The 21,417-nt window shown below is 37.1% G+C and overlaps 1 protein-coding gene across 3 annotated transcripts in view; it reads left to right on the forward strand.

The window, feature by feature from the left end:
• Positions 1-421: 421 nt before the first annotated feature.
• Positions 422-21,417, forward strand: part of EPYC (epiphycan) — a 39,849-nt gene continuing 18,853 nt past the window's right edge. The window contains exons 1-2 of one of the 3 annotated variants that reach the window (XM_043447294.1): positions 422-511; positions 3,007-3,184. In XM_043447294.1, the coding sequence (XP_043303229.1) occupies positions 3,020-3,184 (165 nt within the window). In that variant the 5' untranslated portion in view covers positions 422-511; positions 3,007-3,019. Of the gene's footprint in view, positions 512-1,476; positions 1,648-3,006; positions 3,185-21,417 lie in introns of those variants that run through there. The other 2 variants (XM_043447295.1, XM_043447296.1) reach the window with 2 other exon arrangements.

Consider the following 21,417-nt stretch of genomic DNA (forward strand, 5'->3'; position numbering starts at 1 on the left):
TTATATAGGTAAGGTTTTTGAAACATTTACTAAATTTCAGTTAATGTCAATGAAAATCGAAAAAAAACAATTCAAGATATGCAAGGTTTGGTAAAATTCTTTCTTCTTAGAACATTTCTGAAATATCCATTTATAGTATCACTGTGTACATTAATGTCTTCCCTTAACTGGTGAATGTGTTGTAGACAAGATATGTTAAAACAAACTTATTCCATTTAAAATTTTTAAGGTGATACATTTGCAATCAGAATTCCTTTAACATAATTTCAGGAGCTTTATGTACTATGTGATTTGGCTTCTGCTGCTTAATTTGAGTGATTATAAAATAATTTGGGTTTTTTAAAAGACTAAGAAGCATTTCCCAAGGTGAGCTTTTCCAAACAGAAAACTGAGTATAAATTATAAATTCCACCTCCCACAGACCAGAATTCACAACCATTGGTCAGGGGCAAATACCACTGGGACGGCATCCTCAGTCCCTGCGTGCCATTTCAACAAGTCGGAGCCAAAGGTAAGTTTTTACACTTGCCTTCTTCTTGGGTTATAGACTTTTTTTCCTACTATAACAACCTTTGAAAAAAATAATTCACCTTGCTTTAATATTTTGGTGAACTTCAATGGATTGGGTTTAGTTTGCTCCTTTTATATTTATATTATTCTTGGAAAATCCAAAATTCTGAATTAGCTTAGGAATTCATAACATACAGTGAAACAGTTTATCTTAATAGCCATGACAGATGCCAATAAAATTATAGTTGTTTCCAATATATTCCTTAAATCAGGTGCCCTGATTTAAAAGCACGTTCTTTGCTAGTATTGACAGGCACTGTTGGTTGTTATTGATTGAAATATCATGCAAAAGAAGAAAATTACAAAAATTAGGTGTTTAAAATGTACTGATGATCATATTGGAATTGTGCAATTAGAATGCCTTTTTAAGCTATATATTTTAAAGCTTTATATAGGTATATGCTATTAAAATATCATTAGATGGCATAAAGTAGATAATAAGTTCAAAGTTTCAACAAGCCACTACATTAAATACTAATGTAAGTATTTGAAGTAAGAGATATGCTTTTTATCTACACATGGATGTGTGTTCTTCATATTTCCAAGGCTAACAGACTGCCTTATTGGTGATAGCTTTAGGGGATACATCAAATGCAAGTAACTTCTAATATGCAGATCTTCATAATCAAATATAGAGTATAAAAGTGAGAAAAAATAAGCAAGTGCATAATTTTTTTGAACAATGAAACTCACCAGAAATGTACAAGGAAAATATATACTTCTTAGATTAGTGGTGTCCATTGTTACTGATTCCCACCTGAATATGGAGATTGGTTGTTGAGAGATTTGCAAATCACACTGTTTTATTAAGCAGGACTTTGTTGGTGATTGCATAATACAGTTTCAAATCTGAGACTGTGCAAAACCTTCTGCAAAGGCAAGTAGAATAGAGGCTTAGTTTATCCTGTGTGAATAAAATTTATTTGAAAACAGCATAGGAGGGGATAAAAAGGAGCTCCTTGTACTACTTCTTATTCTCAGAGGAATTTCATATGCTTCTGCCTAAACCTGCTTCATAAAGACTTTCTTTCAAGTAACTGAAGGTCAGTTGGTCTGCTAATGCATTCAAGTTTAAAGGTAATATTTACCATGAATTCCTTTTTATATGTCTGCGTAGGTACAAACACCACACGTACTGTTCATAAGTAAATCAAAGAAGTGTATCTGAAATACGAAACCTTTAAAATTAGACATGCTTGATAAAAAGCTTTCCAAATACTTTGTTCCTCAATAAATGATCATGAAGTAACACTTTTGATAGGCTTAATTTAAACATTTAAAATTATACTAAGAGATTTTTTTCTAAACTACAATGTATTCAAAGGAGTATACACAGAATTAAAATAATTAAAATTATAAGATATTGACTGATTCCCCCAAAAACGTGATGTTATCATGGAAAATAAGGATTATATTAATTAAAGAATTGCAAAAGATTGCTCTAATCTTGTGTGTGTGCAAATGCTCCTCTAAGGAAATCTTGCTAAATGGTGACTTTTAAACATGTATTCCCATTGATTCTGAATCTAAACTTTAAGTAGCCATTAAGAATTGAAATAAAACACCAAGGACTAAAGGAAAAGTGTTTTTTCTTATCTCCTCCATTTAGTTAAGAACAAATTTTGAAAATATTGCATGAAATATTAATTTTATGTATGTACATATTAAATTATGTATGTATTAATGACACCCAGCGGCAACCAAGAAGTAAAAGGGAAAAAAAAAAGCCTTCATTATTTTGTCTGGAAAAAGACTTGGGCTTAAATGTACAAGAAACAGTCTTAGTTGTATTACTAGCCAACTCTGTCTTGGTTTCCTCATTTTTAAAATGGTCTGAGAGTTATAGTAATTATCATCATCATCATCAGCTCTGCATCCCGGAGCTGATGAAATAACTTCATGCTTAGTAAGTGGGGAAACTTAGATAATGCGAAGGCTTTTGTGAATAAAGTGAAAGTTGCTCAGTCGTGTCCAGCTGTTTGTGATCCCATGGACCATACAGTCCATGCATTCTCCAGGCCAGAATACTGGAGTGGGTAGCTGTTCCCTTCTCCAGGAGATCTTCCCAACCCAGGGGTTGAACCTAGGTCTCCTGCATTGCAGGTGGATTCTTTACCGTCTGAGCCACCTAAGTTTATCACAGTCTTTCTGTATCTCTTTTTCTCCACGTTTCTTTATAAAATAAAATCGATTTATTGTAATTACAATATCTACTGCAAAAATGTGGGTAGGTTTGTGAATTAATTAGAAGACCTGGCATCAATAGTCCTCAGAATCCACACAGTTACACATGTTATGTGATAAATTATCCGTTGAAAGAAAACTACCAGCTTGAGTTTCTCAGTATTGATGGTGCTCTATAATTCCTATTTAGTGCAAGCTATTCATAAGTTATTAGCAATTAAACATTTATGTGTTTCAATGTTTTATGATTAGGAGAGTTTGAAAAATGAAAGCATTAGCAAGCCTCATTGTGGGACTTGTCATCTTGGGCGCTGCTGTGACCGCCCCAACTCTAGAATCCATTAACTACGACTCAGAAAACTACGATGCCACCTTAGAAGACCTGGATCATCTGTACAGCTACGAGAACATCCCAGTGGGGCGAGCTGAGGTAACCGATTCCTCCAACTCCTGAGCCTTTTTAAAGCATTATATGAGGGATTATTGGGGTTTCTTCTCTTCAAATAGATTTTTGTTTACTTAGGAGTAGAGATGGTTCTGGCTTCCCAGGTGACTCAGTGGGAAAGAACTGCCTGCCAGTGCAGGAGATGCAGGAGATGTGGGTTCGATCCCTGGTTCTGGAAGATCTCCTGGAGGAGGAAATGGCAACCCACTCCAATATTCTTGCCTGGAAAATCCCACGGACAGAGGAGCCTTGTGGGCTGCAGTTCATGGGGTTGCAAAGAGTTGGACAGGACTGAGCAACTGGGAACATACACTGAAATGTTCCAAATTAATAATTTTGTATTAACATTTTCTCCAGAACATGTTCAATGTGATGGAAGTTAACACTGGAAGACTATTTTCTTTTTTATACTTCATTTTCTTTATATCTCCTCATAAAGTTGAAAAATAAGAGTTTCTATCAAGTTAGAACAGAGAAAGAGGCAATCAGTGAGAGAAAGGTGAATTCAAATAGTACACCTATAATGATAAAGAAGTTTGGGAAGTTTGAAGTGAAGAAAAAAGATGTGAGAGATTAAAATGTAATAGAATAAAACTAAAAGAATGCAAAAAAGGGACAATGGTTTGAAACTTTACTGTTTTCCAAGTGGAAATATGCTTCCCTAAATGACTGATTACTCTCAGCAGTAATGTAGGCATTGGCAAGGTTACAGACCATTACCTAAATCTAATATGACATGTTCCTAATTAAATGGTAGGCTTTTTATATAACTAAAGGATACAGACTAATTTTTTCTGAATCAGAAAACAAGCAGACCTTGAAATGTTGGAGTATAACAAACATACAACATTGACAAAAACTAATTAAGTGCAAATAAGCCAAAAGGGAAATTACATCACCTCTGCAGAATCAGAACATATTTGGGGCAGTCATTCGAGTGCAAATCTCCTTAGAATAACTTTTGATAACTAGGGACATGAAATATTTAAACAAAAGCATGTATTTAAATTGTATGAGACTTAGATACATCCTTTTTAAGATAGTAAATGTTCTCATCTTTCTTTTTATTGCCTTATTAAATACAGTTAGATTTTCACTGTACAATATTTTTATATCTTCTCCCCACCCTATTCTTTTACTGTCTTTCTCTTGTTTGCCCTCTGTCTTTTTTTTTTTTAGTGAAATTTCAGGCTTGACAGCAGGAGACTTTTCTTCTGAACATTTGGTTATGACTGTTTTTAAATCTTTATTAATATTCACTGTTGATTCATTTCACTGTGTGCCTTCTATTATATGAAGGGGGCTTTCTATAGAGAATTTATAGTTGTTAATATCTATCTTGCAATAAATGTGATGTCTATATCGCTATTGCATCAATGGAGAGCATTACAAGAAAGTTTTCAGCACTTAACTCATCTGCCCTGCTCCTTTTTCCATCTTGCATAAATTTTTTGAAAAACCACAGTGTATATTTGCAGTTATCTACTAAAATAAAGATTTTAAACTTATTTGTCATTCTTCCAAAAAGTATTTCATAGGATTGGTGAGTACCATAAGTGAATTCTCTATTTTAAGTGGAGCTGAGGAATTTGGCTTCAAGGGACTATTTATTCACTTCAGAAGAACAGATGCACAATAGAGAAAACACCTTTTAAGACTAAGCATCCCTTGTGGCTCAAATGATAAAAAAATCTGCCTGCAATGCAGGAGACCTGGGTTCGATCTTTGGGTTGAGAAGATCCCCTGGAGAAGGAAATGGTCACCCACTTCAGTATTCTTGCTTGGAGAAGTCCATGGACAGAGAAACCTGGTGGGCTACAGTCCATGAGGTGGCAGAAGTAACACTTTCACATTTTTTAATACCCTGGGCAAACTGTGAAGGAAGTGAACTTCATCTGAAGACTGCTTTTAAGTTATTCCTCACTGTCAGGATTTTTTTGTTGTTGTTGCCCAAGAGGCCCTATACATTCTCATGAAAGTCTAAAGTTCTTCCTGCCATAAAGAAAATTAAGCTAATCAATATATCCATATAGAGATGATTTAGTAGACAACCTTTCCTCATGTTTGCTTATTCTAGAATAAGAACCTATCCATAAGGTACTGAATGGGTGACATTATACCCTTACATACTCTAGCCCTTATTTCAGGCAAACATTTCTAATTTTCATAATGGCCTACCCAAGCTCAGAAACCTAAACACCAGAGGGTTCCAGAGAGTCACGGACAACACCTCGTAGTTGCTTAAAATACACAAATCATCACTGATAAAATAATCCTTTGCAGCAAAGTCATCATCAGAAAACTGGCTTTAGGTAGGTGATAGACATAGGTATAGATAGAAATATAGATATAAATGTTCTATCAGTTCAGTTCAGTTGCTCAGTCATATCTGACTCTTTGCAACCCCATGGACTGTAGCGTGCCAGGCTTCCCTGTCCATCATCAACTCCCAGAGCTTATTCAAACTCACGTCCACCGCGTTGGTAATGCCATCCAATCATCTCATCCTTTGTCGTCCCCTTCTCCTCCCACCTTCAATCTTTCCCAGCATCAGGGTCTTTTCCAATGAGTCAGTTCTTCGCATTGGGTGGCCAAAGTATTGGAGTTTCAGCTTCAGCATCAGTCCTTCCAGTGAATATTCAGGACTGATTTCTTTTAGGATGGACTGGTTGCAGTCCATCTCCTTGCAGTCCAAGAGACTCTCAAGAGTCTTCTCCAACACCACAGTTCAAAAGCATCAGTTCTTTGGCGCTCAGCTTTCTTTATAGTCCAACTCTCCCATCCATACATAACTACTGGAAAAACCATAGCTTTCATTAGACAGATCTTTGTCGGCAACGTAATGTCTCTGCTTTTTAATATGCTGTCTAGGTTGGTCATAGCTTTTCTTCCAAGGAGCAAGCATCTTTTAATTTCATGGCTGCAATCACCATCTGCAGTGATTTTAGAGCCCCCCAAAATAAAGTCTGTCACTGTTTCTATTGTTTCCCCATCTATTTGCCATGAAGTGATGGGACTGGATGCCATGATCTTAGTTTTCTGAATGTTGAGTTTTCAGCCAACTTTTTCACTCTCCTCTTACACTTTCATCAAGAGGCTCTTTAGTTCTTCTTTGCTTTCTGCCATAAAGTTGGCAATCTTGATTCAAGGTTGTGCTTCATCCAGCCCGGCATTTCACATGATGTACTCTGCATATTAGTTAAATAAGCAGGGTGACAATATACAGCCTTGACGTACTCCTTTCTCTATTTGGAACCAGTCTGTTGTTCCATGTTCAGTTCTAACTGTTGCTTTTTGACCTGCATACAGATTTCTCAAGAGGCAGGTCAGGTGGTCTGGTATTCCCATCTCTTGAAGAATTTTCCACAGTGTGTTGTGATCCACACAGTCAAAGGCTTTGGTGTAGTCAATAAAGGAGAAGTAGATGTTTTTCTGGAACTCTCTTGCTTTTTCAATGATCCAGCAGATGTTGACAATTTGATCTCTGGTTCCTCTGCCTTTTCTAAATCCAGCTTGAACACATGGAAGTTCATGGTTCATGTACTGTTGAAGCCTGGCTTGGAGAATTTTGAGCATTACTTTGCTAGCGTGTGAGATGAGTGCAATTGTGTGGTAGTTTAAGCATTCTTTGGCATTGCCTTTCTTTTGGATTGGAATGAAAACTGACCTTTTCCAGTCTTGTGGTCACTGCTGAGTTTTCCAAATTTGCTGGCATATTGAGTGCAGCACTTTCACAGCATCATCTTTCAGGATTTGAAATAGCTCCACTGGAATTCCATCACCTCCACTAGCTTTGTTCATAGATATACTTCCTAAGGCCCACTTGACTTCACATTCCAGGATGTCTGGCTCTAGGTGAGTGATCACACCATAGTGGTTATCTGAGTCATGAAGATCTTTTTTGCATAGTTCTTCTGTGTATTCTTGCCACCTCTTCTTTATATCTTCTGCTTCTGTTATGAAAGTATAACACACTTGAAAACATAAATGATATATAATTTTAAAAAGATATTTATGAAATAGGTCCAGTAGCAAAAATCAATCAACCAATCCACTCACCTACCACCTATGGAAAAAATAAAAAAACAACTAAATCAATATGATAAAGTAAGGTGACAAGAGGAACAAAATTCAGAAGAACTTTAGTTCAGATCTTCACAAATTATTACTATAAATTTCCTTATAAGCAATTACCATATAATTCCCTATGGGAAAATATGAAATACAGCCAACAGTTCCAGTCATGTGAATGGATTCTAGAATCTGATTAACATGGCATGAATTTCCTGGATGCAGTCTTGGAAGTTTAGATTCTGGAAGGTCAAATAAACTTATATATCTCATCTTTATAAATTAAAGGCAGTGTTTCCACATGTTCTTGATCTTATGGGATACTTTTTGAGTGAACACTGATAACATGCCCATACAGGGTCTCATTGATGAAAAAGTTCAGAGTAAATGATGCACATTGAGAATAAGGGGATCAGATTCTTCAGCTGTTTTTTTTTTTTTTGTACTTGATGCCAAGAGTGTGGTTCTGCATAATTTAGCCTAGAATTTGTTTCATCTGTACAAAAGACAACTTGATATTCTAAAATTGTAAAATGACAGGATAACTGCTTTTAAATGCCAATTTTCTTTCTTATAAAATCTAAGACTTGTCAACTTATGCCAATATAGTTGACCCTTTGGTCTAAACTTGGTATGATTAATACTTAAGGCCTTTGATATATGTGGTAGGCAGAATTCTAAGATGTGCCCTAAATGGCCCATTCCTGGAGGCATCCATGCTCTCTACAATTCTTAACATCATGAATATATTGGGATATCACTCCTGTAATAGGTTATGTTCTACGGCATACTTGAAATTTAAAAAGGGAGATTATCTTAGTCAGCCTGACCTAAACTCATGAGCCCTTTAAAGTCAGTGTCTTGAAGTTAGGGATAAAATTGGAGTCATGAAAGAAATTCAATGCAAGGGAAATGATCTGTTTCTGGCTTTAAAGTTAGATGGGTATACGGAGCAGGAATGCAGGAAGTCTCTAAGCTGAAGAGAAGGTGATAGCCAGCTAGTATATGGGGGTAGAGGAAACCCATTTCTAAATATACAAGAAACTTCAAGACCCACATGAGGTTACAGCCCTGGTCATCACCTCTATTTCGGCCTTGTGAGGCCTTAAGCAGAGAACCCAGTCAGGTCATTCTTGAACTTCTGATCCACAGAAACTATGAACTTAAAAATGAGTATAGTTTCAAACTGCTATGTGTGTATGTGTGCTAAGTCACTTCAGCCGTGTCCGACTCTTTGCAACCCCATGGACTATAGCCTGCCAGGCTCCTCTGTCCACGGGGATTCTCCAGGCAAGAACACTGGAGTGGGTTGCCATCTCCTCCTCCAGGGGATCTTCCTGACCCAGATAGCAATTTTCAATGCAGCAACAGAAAACTAATATAATATGTAGTGATTTAAACTGCTTTTCTGAAAGCCACATTTGAATTGCTGTAAGGCTGCAAGGCTTGCATTTATGAGTCCAGTGATTTATTTAGTCAGTGAGCCAAACCACCCTTGGTTCCCAGGGTTAGAATCTCAATAGAGCTTTATTAATTTCTACTGGTAGTAGTATAATCATTACCTCCTCAGTGGTTGGAAAGTATTTCTTTCAATGGTTTGAAAATTATATACAGTTAATATTTCAGACTGATGACTTATGTGATTTCTGAAAATCTACAATATCTGGGATCCACTGGACATATGTTAGAAAAAGATTTTAGACCCAGCAATTCCATCACCTGGGCTTTCCTGGTGGCTCAGCAGTAAGAATCTGCCTGCCAATGCAGGAGATGCAAGTTCTATCCCTGGGTTGGGAAGATCCCCTGGAGAAGGAAAGGGCAACCCACTCCAGTATTTTTGCCTGTGATGCCCCATGGACAGAGAAGCCTGGTAGGTTACAGTTCATGGGGTCACAAATGAGTCAGACATGACTTAGCAAATAAACAACAACAACAAATTCCATCACAATGTTTTAAATTATCCTGTGGATAAATCTGCTGATATAAAGTTGCTGCAGTTTTTACCTCTAGCTTTCATTTTACTGTAATGATATGAGTAGGAACTGGTTATAAGCCATTAGACTGAAATGCAGATGTTTTCCTTCTTGATGGATAATAGCTTAATTATGAGCACTTATTACATGTCAGTACTGTGCTAGGAATATCACATGTATTATCTCATTTATTTCTCCCAACCAAAGAATGAAATCCATTATTATTCCCATCGAATAGATAAGAATGTTGAGACAAAGAGCAGTTAAGTAGCTTGACTAAGATTACAGTTATTCATAATATATAATCATAGTGATGTTCTCTTACCAGAATATAATTTCTAACAAACTAATAAAGATTATATTGTCCTCCCTTCATTTTCTACCATTTTCTAATCGTCCTTTTAACTTGCACTGGTTTTGGTTGAACTTAATGCCAGGTGCATTCTATACTGCACTCTGAGAAAGAAAAACATTCTTCTATGGGTGCATATGGTGAACTAGAAGTGAACTTTATAGACAACTGAAAGTTACCTAATTTTTTAAGAAAAAATGGTTTAAGACTACTTAAGAATTGCGAATAGGTATATGTATCTAAGTTATAAGGAATAACCTGAGTGTGTAGGGTCCAAGGAAAATTTCACTAATTTTTTTAAGTGGTTCATGAAAAATCTAAATAGTTCAAAATTCTGTATTCTTTGAATGGCTTAAGTTGAGATTGTGCTTTTGACTGAGCAGGTATTTGGTGTTCCCATTTTCATGATGCAGTTTTTGCATTATTGATTGTCTGTTTCTCTTAGGTCTAAAAAATCATTGGCCTTGCCCATGAGTAAATGATTTTGCTTAGAAACGTACTCAGTGACTGTATTCATATTTATTGAGGTTCTGCTGAAAGGTATGAACTTCCATTCCTCCAGGAAATTTTCCTGGCTCCATCCAGGTAATTTGACTTCTCCACACCTCTATCACATTATTTAGTCTTGCATAATTACCTCTATTTAATTGAGCCTGCACTGTTCCCATATCTTCAATAAATACCAGAGATGTTATGCCATGTGGTCCCATGAAGCACTTGACTGTATTTGTCATAGGATGGTGTCGGGGACATTTAGGACAACATCACACGATGCTCTTTCATGAGGACATGAAGGAAAAATTTCTCTCAGTGTCAGAACAGGCTGCAATTTTTAAGAAATTTGTTTATGTTCCAGGCCATCCATCTTGTAACTGTGTCGGTCATTTTTTTTTCAGAAAACTAGATCTTAATTTTTGCCTCATTCTTCCCTGGCTTTGTATTATTTCCCACACCTCTATCTTCCCGTCACCCTAATCTCCTCATGGAGGTTATTTTCTGAAATATTACCATGTGTGCTTTAAAAATTGCCTCATATACATACTGGAAGGAGTGAGAGTATGCATTCATAAGGAAATAGCATTAATAACTAGCCAAAAACATCATTAATAATTGGCTAAGAGTAAGTTTCTTGAATGAGGAATGCTTTTCTTGCTGTTACTCTCCACTGATCTTAAAATTAAGGCCTTTTTTTTTTTTAATTTCACAGAAAGAACAGGTGGCCAGGTTGTTTAAAATTATCCTTAAAACAAAAACTTCCATTGAAATAAATATATTCAGCTTCAAAAATAGCATTTATCAATAAACTTTGCCAAGGAAATGAAAATTAAATTTAGTGAAGTTATAGGAATGGGAGAGAACTCAGTGAAGGCAGTTGTATCAATTAAGAATGGAGCAGTGATTTTTCTACTGTCATAACAGGATGCTATGCAAAAAAAATTTTAGAACATATGTTGATGGCATGTAACACCTGAAACTGCTGAAGTAGAATCAAACTAATATGGGACTACTTATAGAAATCAATGTCCACTTTAGATAATGACATATAAAAAGGATCTTAAAATTAGGTTATACAAGTATAATGAATTGGTGTAAAACTTCATTAATACTAGAGAGCAGTTTGTCTCAAAACTCATCTGTATATATTCTGAACAAAAAACAATTAAATTAGAAATATTTCTACTATTTATTTCTTCTGGTGAAAGAGGTATGCAATACTTTATATTGTATCTGGAATCATGTCTCACTTTGGCCAATTTATACAATATGTTTTAAAGTTTCAAACATATGGTTGGCATATAAAATACCTCTTATTGGAAGAAGTAACTTGTTAAAGTGTCACTCGGCCTGAAGTAAATATCCTTTTCAGGCTATGGCAAAAATTAAAAGCTAAAATTTCTCTTTACCCTCCCTTTTCATCAAAGATGCTCTGAGGATGAGAGGAAAGAATTTTGCTGATGATCCTTTAATATGGTTGTCTGATTGAGTTTCCATATGTTTCTTTCCAAAGCAGCATTAAACCGTTTGATTTTTATTTTAAGCTATTTGAAAACCTTAAAAAAGTGAAGCAACAAAAATGTACAATCATGCAGGATCATCAGGAGAAAAAGATTACTGATATTATTTGCCAGTGATTTGTTTGTGTTTGTATCTGTACTATACATTATTTGTGAGACCACAATATAAGTTAATTATCAAAACTGGCCCTTGAAATAAGACTTATTTTTCAGAGCAACTGAGGATCAGAGTTCTTATTCAACTAGTAAGTTTCAGAGTAAAATTTAAACCAGATTCTTCTGATGCCAAAGTAGAGAGACCCAGGCACTAAAACCTCCATTATTTTTCAATTCCTTCTCTTTTATCTTTGCTTCTTTTAGCTGTGTCCCATATTGAGGCTTACTTTCTCTGAAATTAAGTTATTTGAGTATTAGGAACCAGATAAAGTTTTCTAGTGATTGCAATTAATATACTATCTAAGTATCTCTCTTAGCTGTCAAAGTATTTAAGGAAGAGACAGGAAAGATGATCCTTCTGAACTGGAAGCAGCTTTGTCAAAAACATGGTGATTGAGTAAACTTGGCCAAACACATTTCTTCCTTGTACATTTTCAAGAGAAAGTAGAAAATAAGATACAGCTTTCATTGCCAGTGTTCATGGTCACATTCTTTTAGATAATTAGTATAAATCACTTAAATCAATTTGAGCACCAGACTTATGCTTAGCGCAGAATTTCATCACACTCGGCCTACCTACATGCCAGCATGTGGAACCCACAGAGTACTCTTAGTAACTCAGACTGAATGAATGGCCCAGGGCCTATTTGGAAACAAAATTTTGATATAATGATGACAACAAAGAACACTTTCAAGACTGAGTATTGACTGGTGGGGTAATTTGGGAGAAAGATAAATTTAAAATTCTGTTTTGTTTTATAAAAATCTTACTTGGTGCTGAATAAAAACCCAAATAGTATTCAGGATTTTGAAGACTTTAACAAAACAGGGAGATGGGCCTATAATTTAAATATTATGTGCTGGAGGAATGGAGTTCACTGGTTAGGCACAGACTGGCAGAGTGGAGACTCTAAGCAAATAAACAAGTAGGATATTTGCTTTTCAACCTGGCTTTGCCTGGGCACTTAAATCATTCCACGCACACTACAAAGAATGGGGATAGAAACCACCAGCTTTGGGTGTTGCTCATGTATACACCTGATTCACCCTTGAGAGGCAGTTTTTCACAGAGTTGAGTGACATGGGCTATGGAGTCAGACTCCTCATGTGTGAGTCTCAAGTCTGTCACACCAACTGTGTGGCCTTGGACTGTCATAAAAACCCTCTGAGTTTCAGCTTCCTAGTCCTAAGATACCTTGGGAGAAGACTCTTGAGAGTCCCTTGGACTACAAGGAGATCAAGCCATTCAGTCCTAAAGGAAATCAGTCCTTAATATTCACTGGAAGGACTGATGCTGAAGCTGAAGCTTCAATATTTTGGCCACCTGAGGTGAAGAGCTGACTCACTGGAAAAAACCCTGATGAGAAAGATTATCTTCAGAACATGTGATTTAGCTCAAAATTGTTTTTAAGGGAATTTTTGAAAGAGTTAACTTTTGAAGGTAGCAGCTTTAAAAATGCAAAGAGCCAACTCACTGGAAAAGACTCTGATGCTGTGAAAGATTGAGGGCATGAGAAGAAGCGGGTGACAGAGGATGAGATGATTGGAGAGCATCATCAACTCAATGAACATGAGCTTGAGCAAACTGTGGGGGATCGTGAAGGACAGCGAAGCCTGGCATACTGCAGTCCATGAGGTCACAAAGACTTGGACACGACTTAAGAGACTGAATAACAATGATTTAACTTAGAGCCTGGAATATAGCTAACATTCAATGAATGTTATCTTTACCATGGAATCAGTTATTAGTCAACAGCCACAGAGGGTTATGCACTGGTGATCAGAGAAGCCTTCATGGAAGGGAGAGGATCTGTGCTATAATGAAGACTAACTCTACTGGCATTGGTTCACTTTGGATCCACTTACCAATCTTTTGCTGAAAGTCAGGAATAGAAGCAGGTAAATCAGACCAAGTCCCTCCTTGTCCCTCAGTAGCTCTCAGGCTAGTCATCTTATAAACGCACAGCTTCAACACAATAAAGGAAGTGAAAAGATTAGTATAAATAAGATCAGTAGTTTAGGGACATAAGGTGTCTATGAGTTCAGCCACAAAATATACAGATGTGCTGAGAAATTATATATCCAAATCTGTCATGAGTCACAGACCTGATAGAAAATCTTAGATATAAATTATTTTACTCATGTGTTTATCTATTATTGTTTTTGAATAGTATGTAAGTCTAGTTACATGCATAAATGCTATAATGAATACAGAAATATATATATAAATATACTTATAGATAGAATCAGATTAACATAAGCTATATACAATGGGTTTCCCTGGTGGCTCAAATGGTAAAGAATACACCTGCAATGTGGAAGACCTGGGTTTGATCCCTGGGTTGGGAATATTCTCTGGAAGAGGGCATGGCAACCCAATCCAGTATTCTTGCCTGGAGAATCCCCATGGAGAGAGGAGCCTGGCAGGCTACAGTTCATGGGGTCATAAAGAGTCGGACACAACTGAGTGACTAAGGACAGCACGAGCTATATATAATAATATTATCTCATAAAATAGTTTACAAAATATATATATATAAAGTATATTGTATTACATTTCCCACATCACATCTTGTATTATATATTATTAATTATGTGTTATATTATGATATAAAATATAAATTAAGACAGTGAGGCAAAGAAAAGAGTTGTTAACATTATATGAAGCCAGGGGTTGAGTACATATTTGAAAATGCATACTATTCTATATATGACACATAGAGATACATATAATATAGAAATTTTCTGGGCAATAGTGTTAGGTTTTAAGGAACCTTATATATGTTCCTGCTATGGCCTACCTAAATTTAGGATCAACTAAGAGACAGAAATGAGACTAAGACCAATAGAGTTCAAAATATCCCCCTTGTTACTGATAAAGGCTAAGTTGCAATATATGATTTAGGTGTGAAGCAACTGTGGGGTTTTTATTATAAAACTTCAGATATAGGCCAGGTCATCAGTCACAGGCAAGGCTAGTCAACCACAGACCTCAGAATACAGTAAACCTTATTGCCTGCATGAAGGGGCAAAACCGAACGCATGCTCCTGGCAAACAGGCAACTTCTTCTGAAAAAGAAGACAGCCACTCATGCTGAGCTCCTTTTCCTACTCACTAATCACCCTGGTCATTCTTCTCCCCTTAGGAGGAGTGGATGGACCTACTCCCCAACACAGTGGCCTCACAAGCCATTAGGCTTGGGCCCTGAGTTCAATATCGACCTCCACATCAAGAGAAGAAGTCAGCCCACTTTTTAGGACAGTGGCTCCTACATTCCTGAGTCCTGCCCTTGAGGCCTGCATGAGACCAACCAGCACTCTTAGATATCCTCTGTAGATCTGATCACACAAAACCCTCAAGTAGGTCCAAGAACATCAGTGAATTTATCTCAAAGATTGAAATTTCACTCTCAGTTCTATGTTCTAACCTCAAATTATATCAAGGCCCAATATTTAATATCAGAGCTTCTGCAATGAAGTGAAATGCTGAATAATTACACCAATAAGACAGAAACATAGAGGATACAGATTTGCATATAGCTCCCCTACCTCGATAAAGTTTTTGAAGAAAAGTTAAAAAGTACACATTAATGTCCCTTGCATATTAAAGCATGTTGTTTAGTCGGTAAGATATATCTGACTGTTTTGCAACCCCATGGACTGTGGCCTGCCAGGATCCTCTATCCATGGAATTTTCCAGGCAAGAATACTGAAGTGGGTTGCCATTTCTTTCTCCAGAGGATCTTCCTGACCCAGAGATGGAACTCGCATCTCCTACACTGGAGGCAGATTCTTTACTACTGAGCCACCTGGGAAGTCGATAATCAAGTGTGAGTGAAAGTCACTCAGTCATGTTTGACTCTTTGCAACCCATGGACTATACAGTCCATGGAATTCTCCAGGCCAGAATACTGGAGTGGGTAGCCTTTTCCTTCTGCAGGTGATCTTTCCAACCCAGGGAGCGAACCCAGGTCTCCCGCATTGCAGGCAGACTCTTTACCAGGTAAGCCACAAGGGAAGCCCATATTAAAGTAGAAACTTGTTTAAATCCAAAGAAATTATAGTACAAAGTCAGAATTACTTGCCTCATGATTTAAAAGATCATAGAATATGGACTCCAAAACTCCCCTTTTTCACAACCTGAGTGGACTCTACCAGGTACAGATGTAGTTCTTCAAAGGCACATAAATTGCTATTTGTTCATTACCAGGTCTCCCATGACCCTGATATTTAAAGAGAATGAAGTACTTTTTGCACATACAATATTATCACAATATTGACCCCAATCTCCATGAAATTTTAAGAAACATGTTAATCCTGAGTCCCTAAACAGCTATTCTAGGCAAAAGTGTATTCCTCATGCCTGTACATACTATTGCCAGAGACCAAGAAGAGAGTTGATGGTATCTGAGAATTCAGAAGATGGAAGAACTTTTGGTTTAACCTCATCCAGATATTGGTCAACTTATGTTCATTGTCCCTAGTATGCAGAATTTGAGGTCAAGTACAATTTGGAGAAATCTCCAACTTCCACTAGAAGTTAAATTATGGCACTGTTTTACCTTTCTTAGAGCAGCTGTTCTCCAAGTGTAATTCTTGAGCTGGCAGCACCAACATTACCTGAAAGCTGGTCAGGTATGCAAACTTTCAGGTTCCACTCCAGATCTAACAAATCAGAAACCTACCCTCCAGGTCATTCTGATGTACCTATGAGCTGCACTGAACTAGAAAACATCCCCAAACATCATGTCTCTTCTCTCAGAGTATCACTGGAGATATTACTGTTTCCTGGCCCAGTTTTAAACATCCAGTTTTTTTAGCACAGGTGATTGATGACTTCCCTGGTGGCTCAGTTGGTAAAGAATCTGCCTGCATTGCAGAAGACTGCCTGCAATATAGGAGACCTGGGTTCCATCCCTGAGCCAGGAAGTTCCCCCTGGAAAAGGAAATGGCAACCCACTCTAGTATTCTTGCCTGGGAAATCCCGCGGACACAGGAGTCTGGTAGGTTACAGTCTATAACATTGCAAAGAGTTGGACATGACTGAGCAACTAAACCACCACCCCACCAATCATCAGATCCATCTGAAGCTTATCTTTCTGCACATTCAAAGCTTCTGAACTCCATTTTCCTGCTAAATCCTGGTTTTCTGGTTCCTGGTGTTGCATTGAGTATGTGTTCTTTCAAGTGATAGATGGTTGTAACCAAGGATTTTCAGCCAGGGGTTTCTCCAGTCTGGAAGCTCTGTGTCCCAGGGGCTTTTACCCTTGCTTCAGGCTGTGAAATTCAAGAAATCCACCTCCCAGAGAGTTTCCGCTTCTTCCCCACAGTTGTTTTTGTTTTGTTTCAAGCTGGAGAATCAGCCTCAGCAGATTCCTGAACTGAAACTGCCAGTTGAGGTTTCTGATGACTGTGGCCCTTGGAAGGCCCGTAAAAAACAATCCCTCTGCTGTGGGCTTCCATAGTGGTTCAGAGGGTAAAGCGTCTGCCTACAATGCGGGAGACCGGGTTCGATCCCTGGGTTGGGAAGATCCCCTGGAGAAGGAAATGGCAACCCACTCCAGTATTCTTGCCTGGAAAATTCCATGGATGGAGGAGCCTGGTAGGCTACAGTCCATGGGATCGCAAAGAGTCGGATACGACTGAGCAACTTCACTCACTCACTCAACATTTCAGAGTTCCAGGACTTAATTGGCACTTGTGTCTCCTACGTTCTAGTCTGTGGAATTAACGTTGACCTTGGCCATATATTTGAGTCACCTCTAGAGTTTCAAAGTGAAAGTCGCTCAGTCGTGTCCGACTCTTTGCGACCCCATGGACTGTAGCCCACCAGGCTGCTCTGTTCATGGAATTCCCCAGGCAAGAATACTGAAGTGGGTTGCCATTCCCTTCTCCATGGGATCTTCCCAACCTAGGGAGGCAGATTCTTTACCGTCTGAGCCATCAAAGTACATTTTAATGCTTGGACCACAACTAGATTATTAATATCAGAATATCTAGGGGTAGAACTCAGATTGGGTGTGACGTCCCTCAGCTATTCTTTTAGTATTCGTCAGTTACTATTGTTTTTAAATCAGTTTAATATGCTTTTTAGTTTGGTCCTTTTACTTCTTTAGTACTGTGTGCCTTCTAGTAACGAGAGTCTTCTTTCTTCTCTCCGGTCCAGACTTGTTTTTCTGACAAAAGTGAAAGTGTTAGTTGCTCAGTCATATCTGATTCTTTGCAACCTTATGGACTGTAACCCACCAGGTTCCTCTGTCTGTGGAATTTTTCAAGCAAGAATACTGGAGTGGGTTGCCATTCCCTTCTCCAGGGGATCTTCCTGACCCGGTGTTCAAACCCGGGTCTCCTGCATTGTAGGTGAATTCCTTACCATCTGAGCCACTGTTTTCTGACAAAATTCTCCAGATATTGTTTTGTGGCATCTTCTACAGAGACATTAAAAAAATCAGTAAATGATAAATCTGAAAAAAGTAACATTGTTCAAAAGAATTTTGGAAATCTTCACATTTCTGAGTTGGATAATCCCATACTAGACATGTTCTTCCACTACATTCTAACCCAGGATTGGACCTGACCTCTTATTGTCCTGCACAGCCTTTTAAAAAAATGCCTGTGTGTTTGCATACCATAACAGTGTAAGCCTCTCTGTTCCTAGCAAACTCAAGACCAAGTTTACCATAACTCCCTAGGAATGTTAGAATGAGAAATTTGTGGAATTAGGGAAGATCCAGTGAAAATAGGGCATTAAAAAAAAAAAAAGGCTAGGCAGGACAATAAGAGGTCAAGCAATGTTGTCATCCATCAGGCTGTACAATTATTGGCTTATGATGTCAATGTACTCGAAATAAGATGCAGATAGGTGGGCCCCAAAGGATAATCAGTGACATCATGTCAATATCTTTGCTAACTTTCAATGTGGGCTTTAAAAAGGAAAAGTATATGTGTAAATATATAAAACACTCCATTTCTTAAAGCATATAAGGAGAAGAACAAATGAAATGTGTCTAGAAGGTATTGAGGATGGATCAAATCTTTTTTCAAAGTGTTCTCTCTGGAATTATGATATTGAAACTCTGATCAAAGACATAAATATGAAAGAAATCAAATTCAGAACATTTAGAAGTCCTTCACCATAACGATATTGAATCTATAACATATATATAGAATGGAGATTAAAACAGATCCATACATTTTGATACTGAGATTAATAAGGAAGATCATAGAGCCAAATATTACCAGAGTCAATTAACTGCTACTCAGCAGCCTTCTGTTGACAGGATGACTTCTATCAGGCTAATGACTGCAAAAACTTATGATAGTCAACAAATTCAAGGATTTCAAACCCTTGAAAAACAGCCTTCTGTTACTTTACGTCATTATAGAGCTGATATACACAGGGTCCTCTGTTCTGCTTCTGTTTCTATAAAGTTGTAACTATAATTAAGCCCCCAAGTGAAGCTACAGAGACTACAGAGAACATACTGGTGGCAATAACAGGGTTCAGGGTAGCATACTAAGTTAGAATGGTCTTTTGAATTTGTTTAAAGTCATTTTGCTCCTGCGAGATTAAGTCAGATTTCTAAATTTGCAAAATTTTGCAAGGCTTTACCACCAATCCTGTACAATAGAAAAAAATGTAATGTGATAGCTATTTTGAAGACAATTGAATCTTAGCTGCTTCTCCCTAGAACATCCTCTGAAATGCAAGTTTTCCTGTTTAAAACGTCTATAATTACCCCTGATAATACATAAATCATCATCATGGATGAATAGCAGTTGTACTCAGAGGCGCTCTGCATATTAAAAGGCACAGTTTGTTATCCTCTGTGCCTCAAGAAAGTCTGTGTTAGAAGGAACAATTTGCTTTGTGTTAGGATGGGAAAGATTGAAACTTAAAAAAAATACTAAATTACTCCATCATAAAATAAAGAGCCAGTGTTTGAAAGGTTCCAAATATCTTGGTTTTCAGTCCAACTTCTTTGTTTTCAATTACTGTGATTGACTCTCTCCCCCTACTCCCATCCTCATGAGATTACTGATTTCAGCCTGCACTAAATTGTCCTTCTGGCAACCTTACTTGGGGAACAAGGGCAGTAAGGGGAAAGGGAACATGAACTGACTTTGCTATTAGATAATGTTTCTACCGCCTTTGCCAAAGTCCCCTACCAATATCATTTGGAGACATTCAATTAGAACTAGATGATACATTTTGTGAGAACTAAGATATTAGAAACCTATTAAGTTTCTGGAGCCTAAGGGGGTGATGGTGAACAGAGTCCTGAATAAACTGGGATAAAACTGAAGTTAAAAAAAAGTCTTTCTGGCAAGTAAAAATGAAATATTGCCATTTTCTGACAACAAGAAAAGGAAATGAGAAAATAAACATGCGAACAAAGAAAAAAACACTGAGGTCCCAGAAGAGACACCAGCTAGAGAGGATATGATTAAATGTAACCTTCAAATCATCAGCTTTTGTTTCTTTTGCATTACAGCTTTCACTTAAACATAGCATTGAACACAAACCTATGAAGAATAGCTGTACATTAGGATAGATTTTTTTTTGAAAAAGCATTTACAGGTTTTTGTCAATACATACATCATATCTTAGCAAGTTAACATCAAATATGACTGTATGCTATATTGGTTAAAAAAAGCCATTAACTAGTCTTGATTTTGACTTTCAGGCATTTATTCATTCTATAGATTTATTAATTTTGCATTAAGCTAATAAAATACTGAGATTTAAAAATAGATAAATTGAAATAATGGTGAACTGAGTAAAATTTGGTGATATATTTCAGTAAGTACTACATAAGTGACCTAGATCAAAGAACAGTAGTCTGTCAAAGAGAAATTAGAGAGGATAGAGAGACCAAAAAAATGTGCATATTTATATTTTTCTAATGTCAATGAAATGTGCTAGGTAAATAAATTCCAAAAATATTAAAAATTGTTTCATTAGTTTAATTAGGAAATGGATAAGAAAACAAAAATTGAAAAGGTCTATTTTAGGGCAAGTTACATTAGCAGCTGTAACAAATAATTCAAAATCTCAATGGCTTAATGCAATAAGGAATTTATATCTTGCTGACATGGCTACCTAATGCAGGTCAAGGGGTTTACTGCCTTCCAAGTAGTTATTCTGGGATTCAAACATCTTTCATGTTAGAACGTCACCATCTTCACCTTTGGACTTCAAAGTCACAGTGGATCTTGTGTTGACAGATTAAGGGAAGAGACAGAATCTGGAGAAAGAATGCTTGCTCTTCCCTGATTTGAACCAGACATTGCACATGACCTTCTCTCCCTATCAGTTGGCCAGAACTAGCCACATGACCCAATCTCAAGTCTAAGAAAGTGGAAAATTGATTTCAGCTGAATGCCCAAGAGGAAAATGAATATATGAAACTATCTTAGCTTAACCAGACTAGAGCTTCATTCTACATAAAAGCTTATTTCTTACAAAATTGAGAGAAAATTATAATCAATGCTGCTTGAATTTTACATTCTACCTACATCAGTGTTATGTGATATTTTTTATACTTGTCAATTTCAGGAGAAAGACTGATTGGCTGCCAAGTTCTCTCATAGGGCAGCATGGCCTTGGGAGGGTGTTCAGCCTTCAGCCTTCATGTGTAGCAACAGACT

This window comes from Cervus canadensis, chromosome 25, assembly GCF_019320065.1.
Source record: "Cervus canadensis isolate Bull #8, Minnesota chromosome 25, ASM1932006v1, whole genome shotgun sequence".
In the NCBI taxonomy this organism is placed as follows: Eukaryota; Metazoa; Chordata; class Mammalia; order Artiodactyla; family Cervidae; genus Cervus; species Cervus canadensis.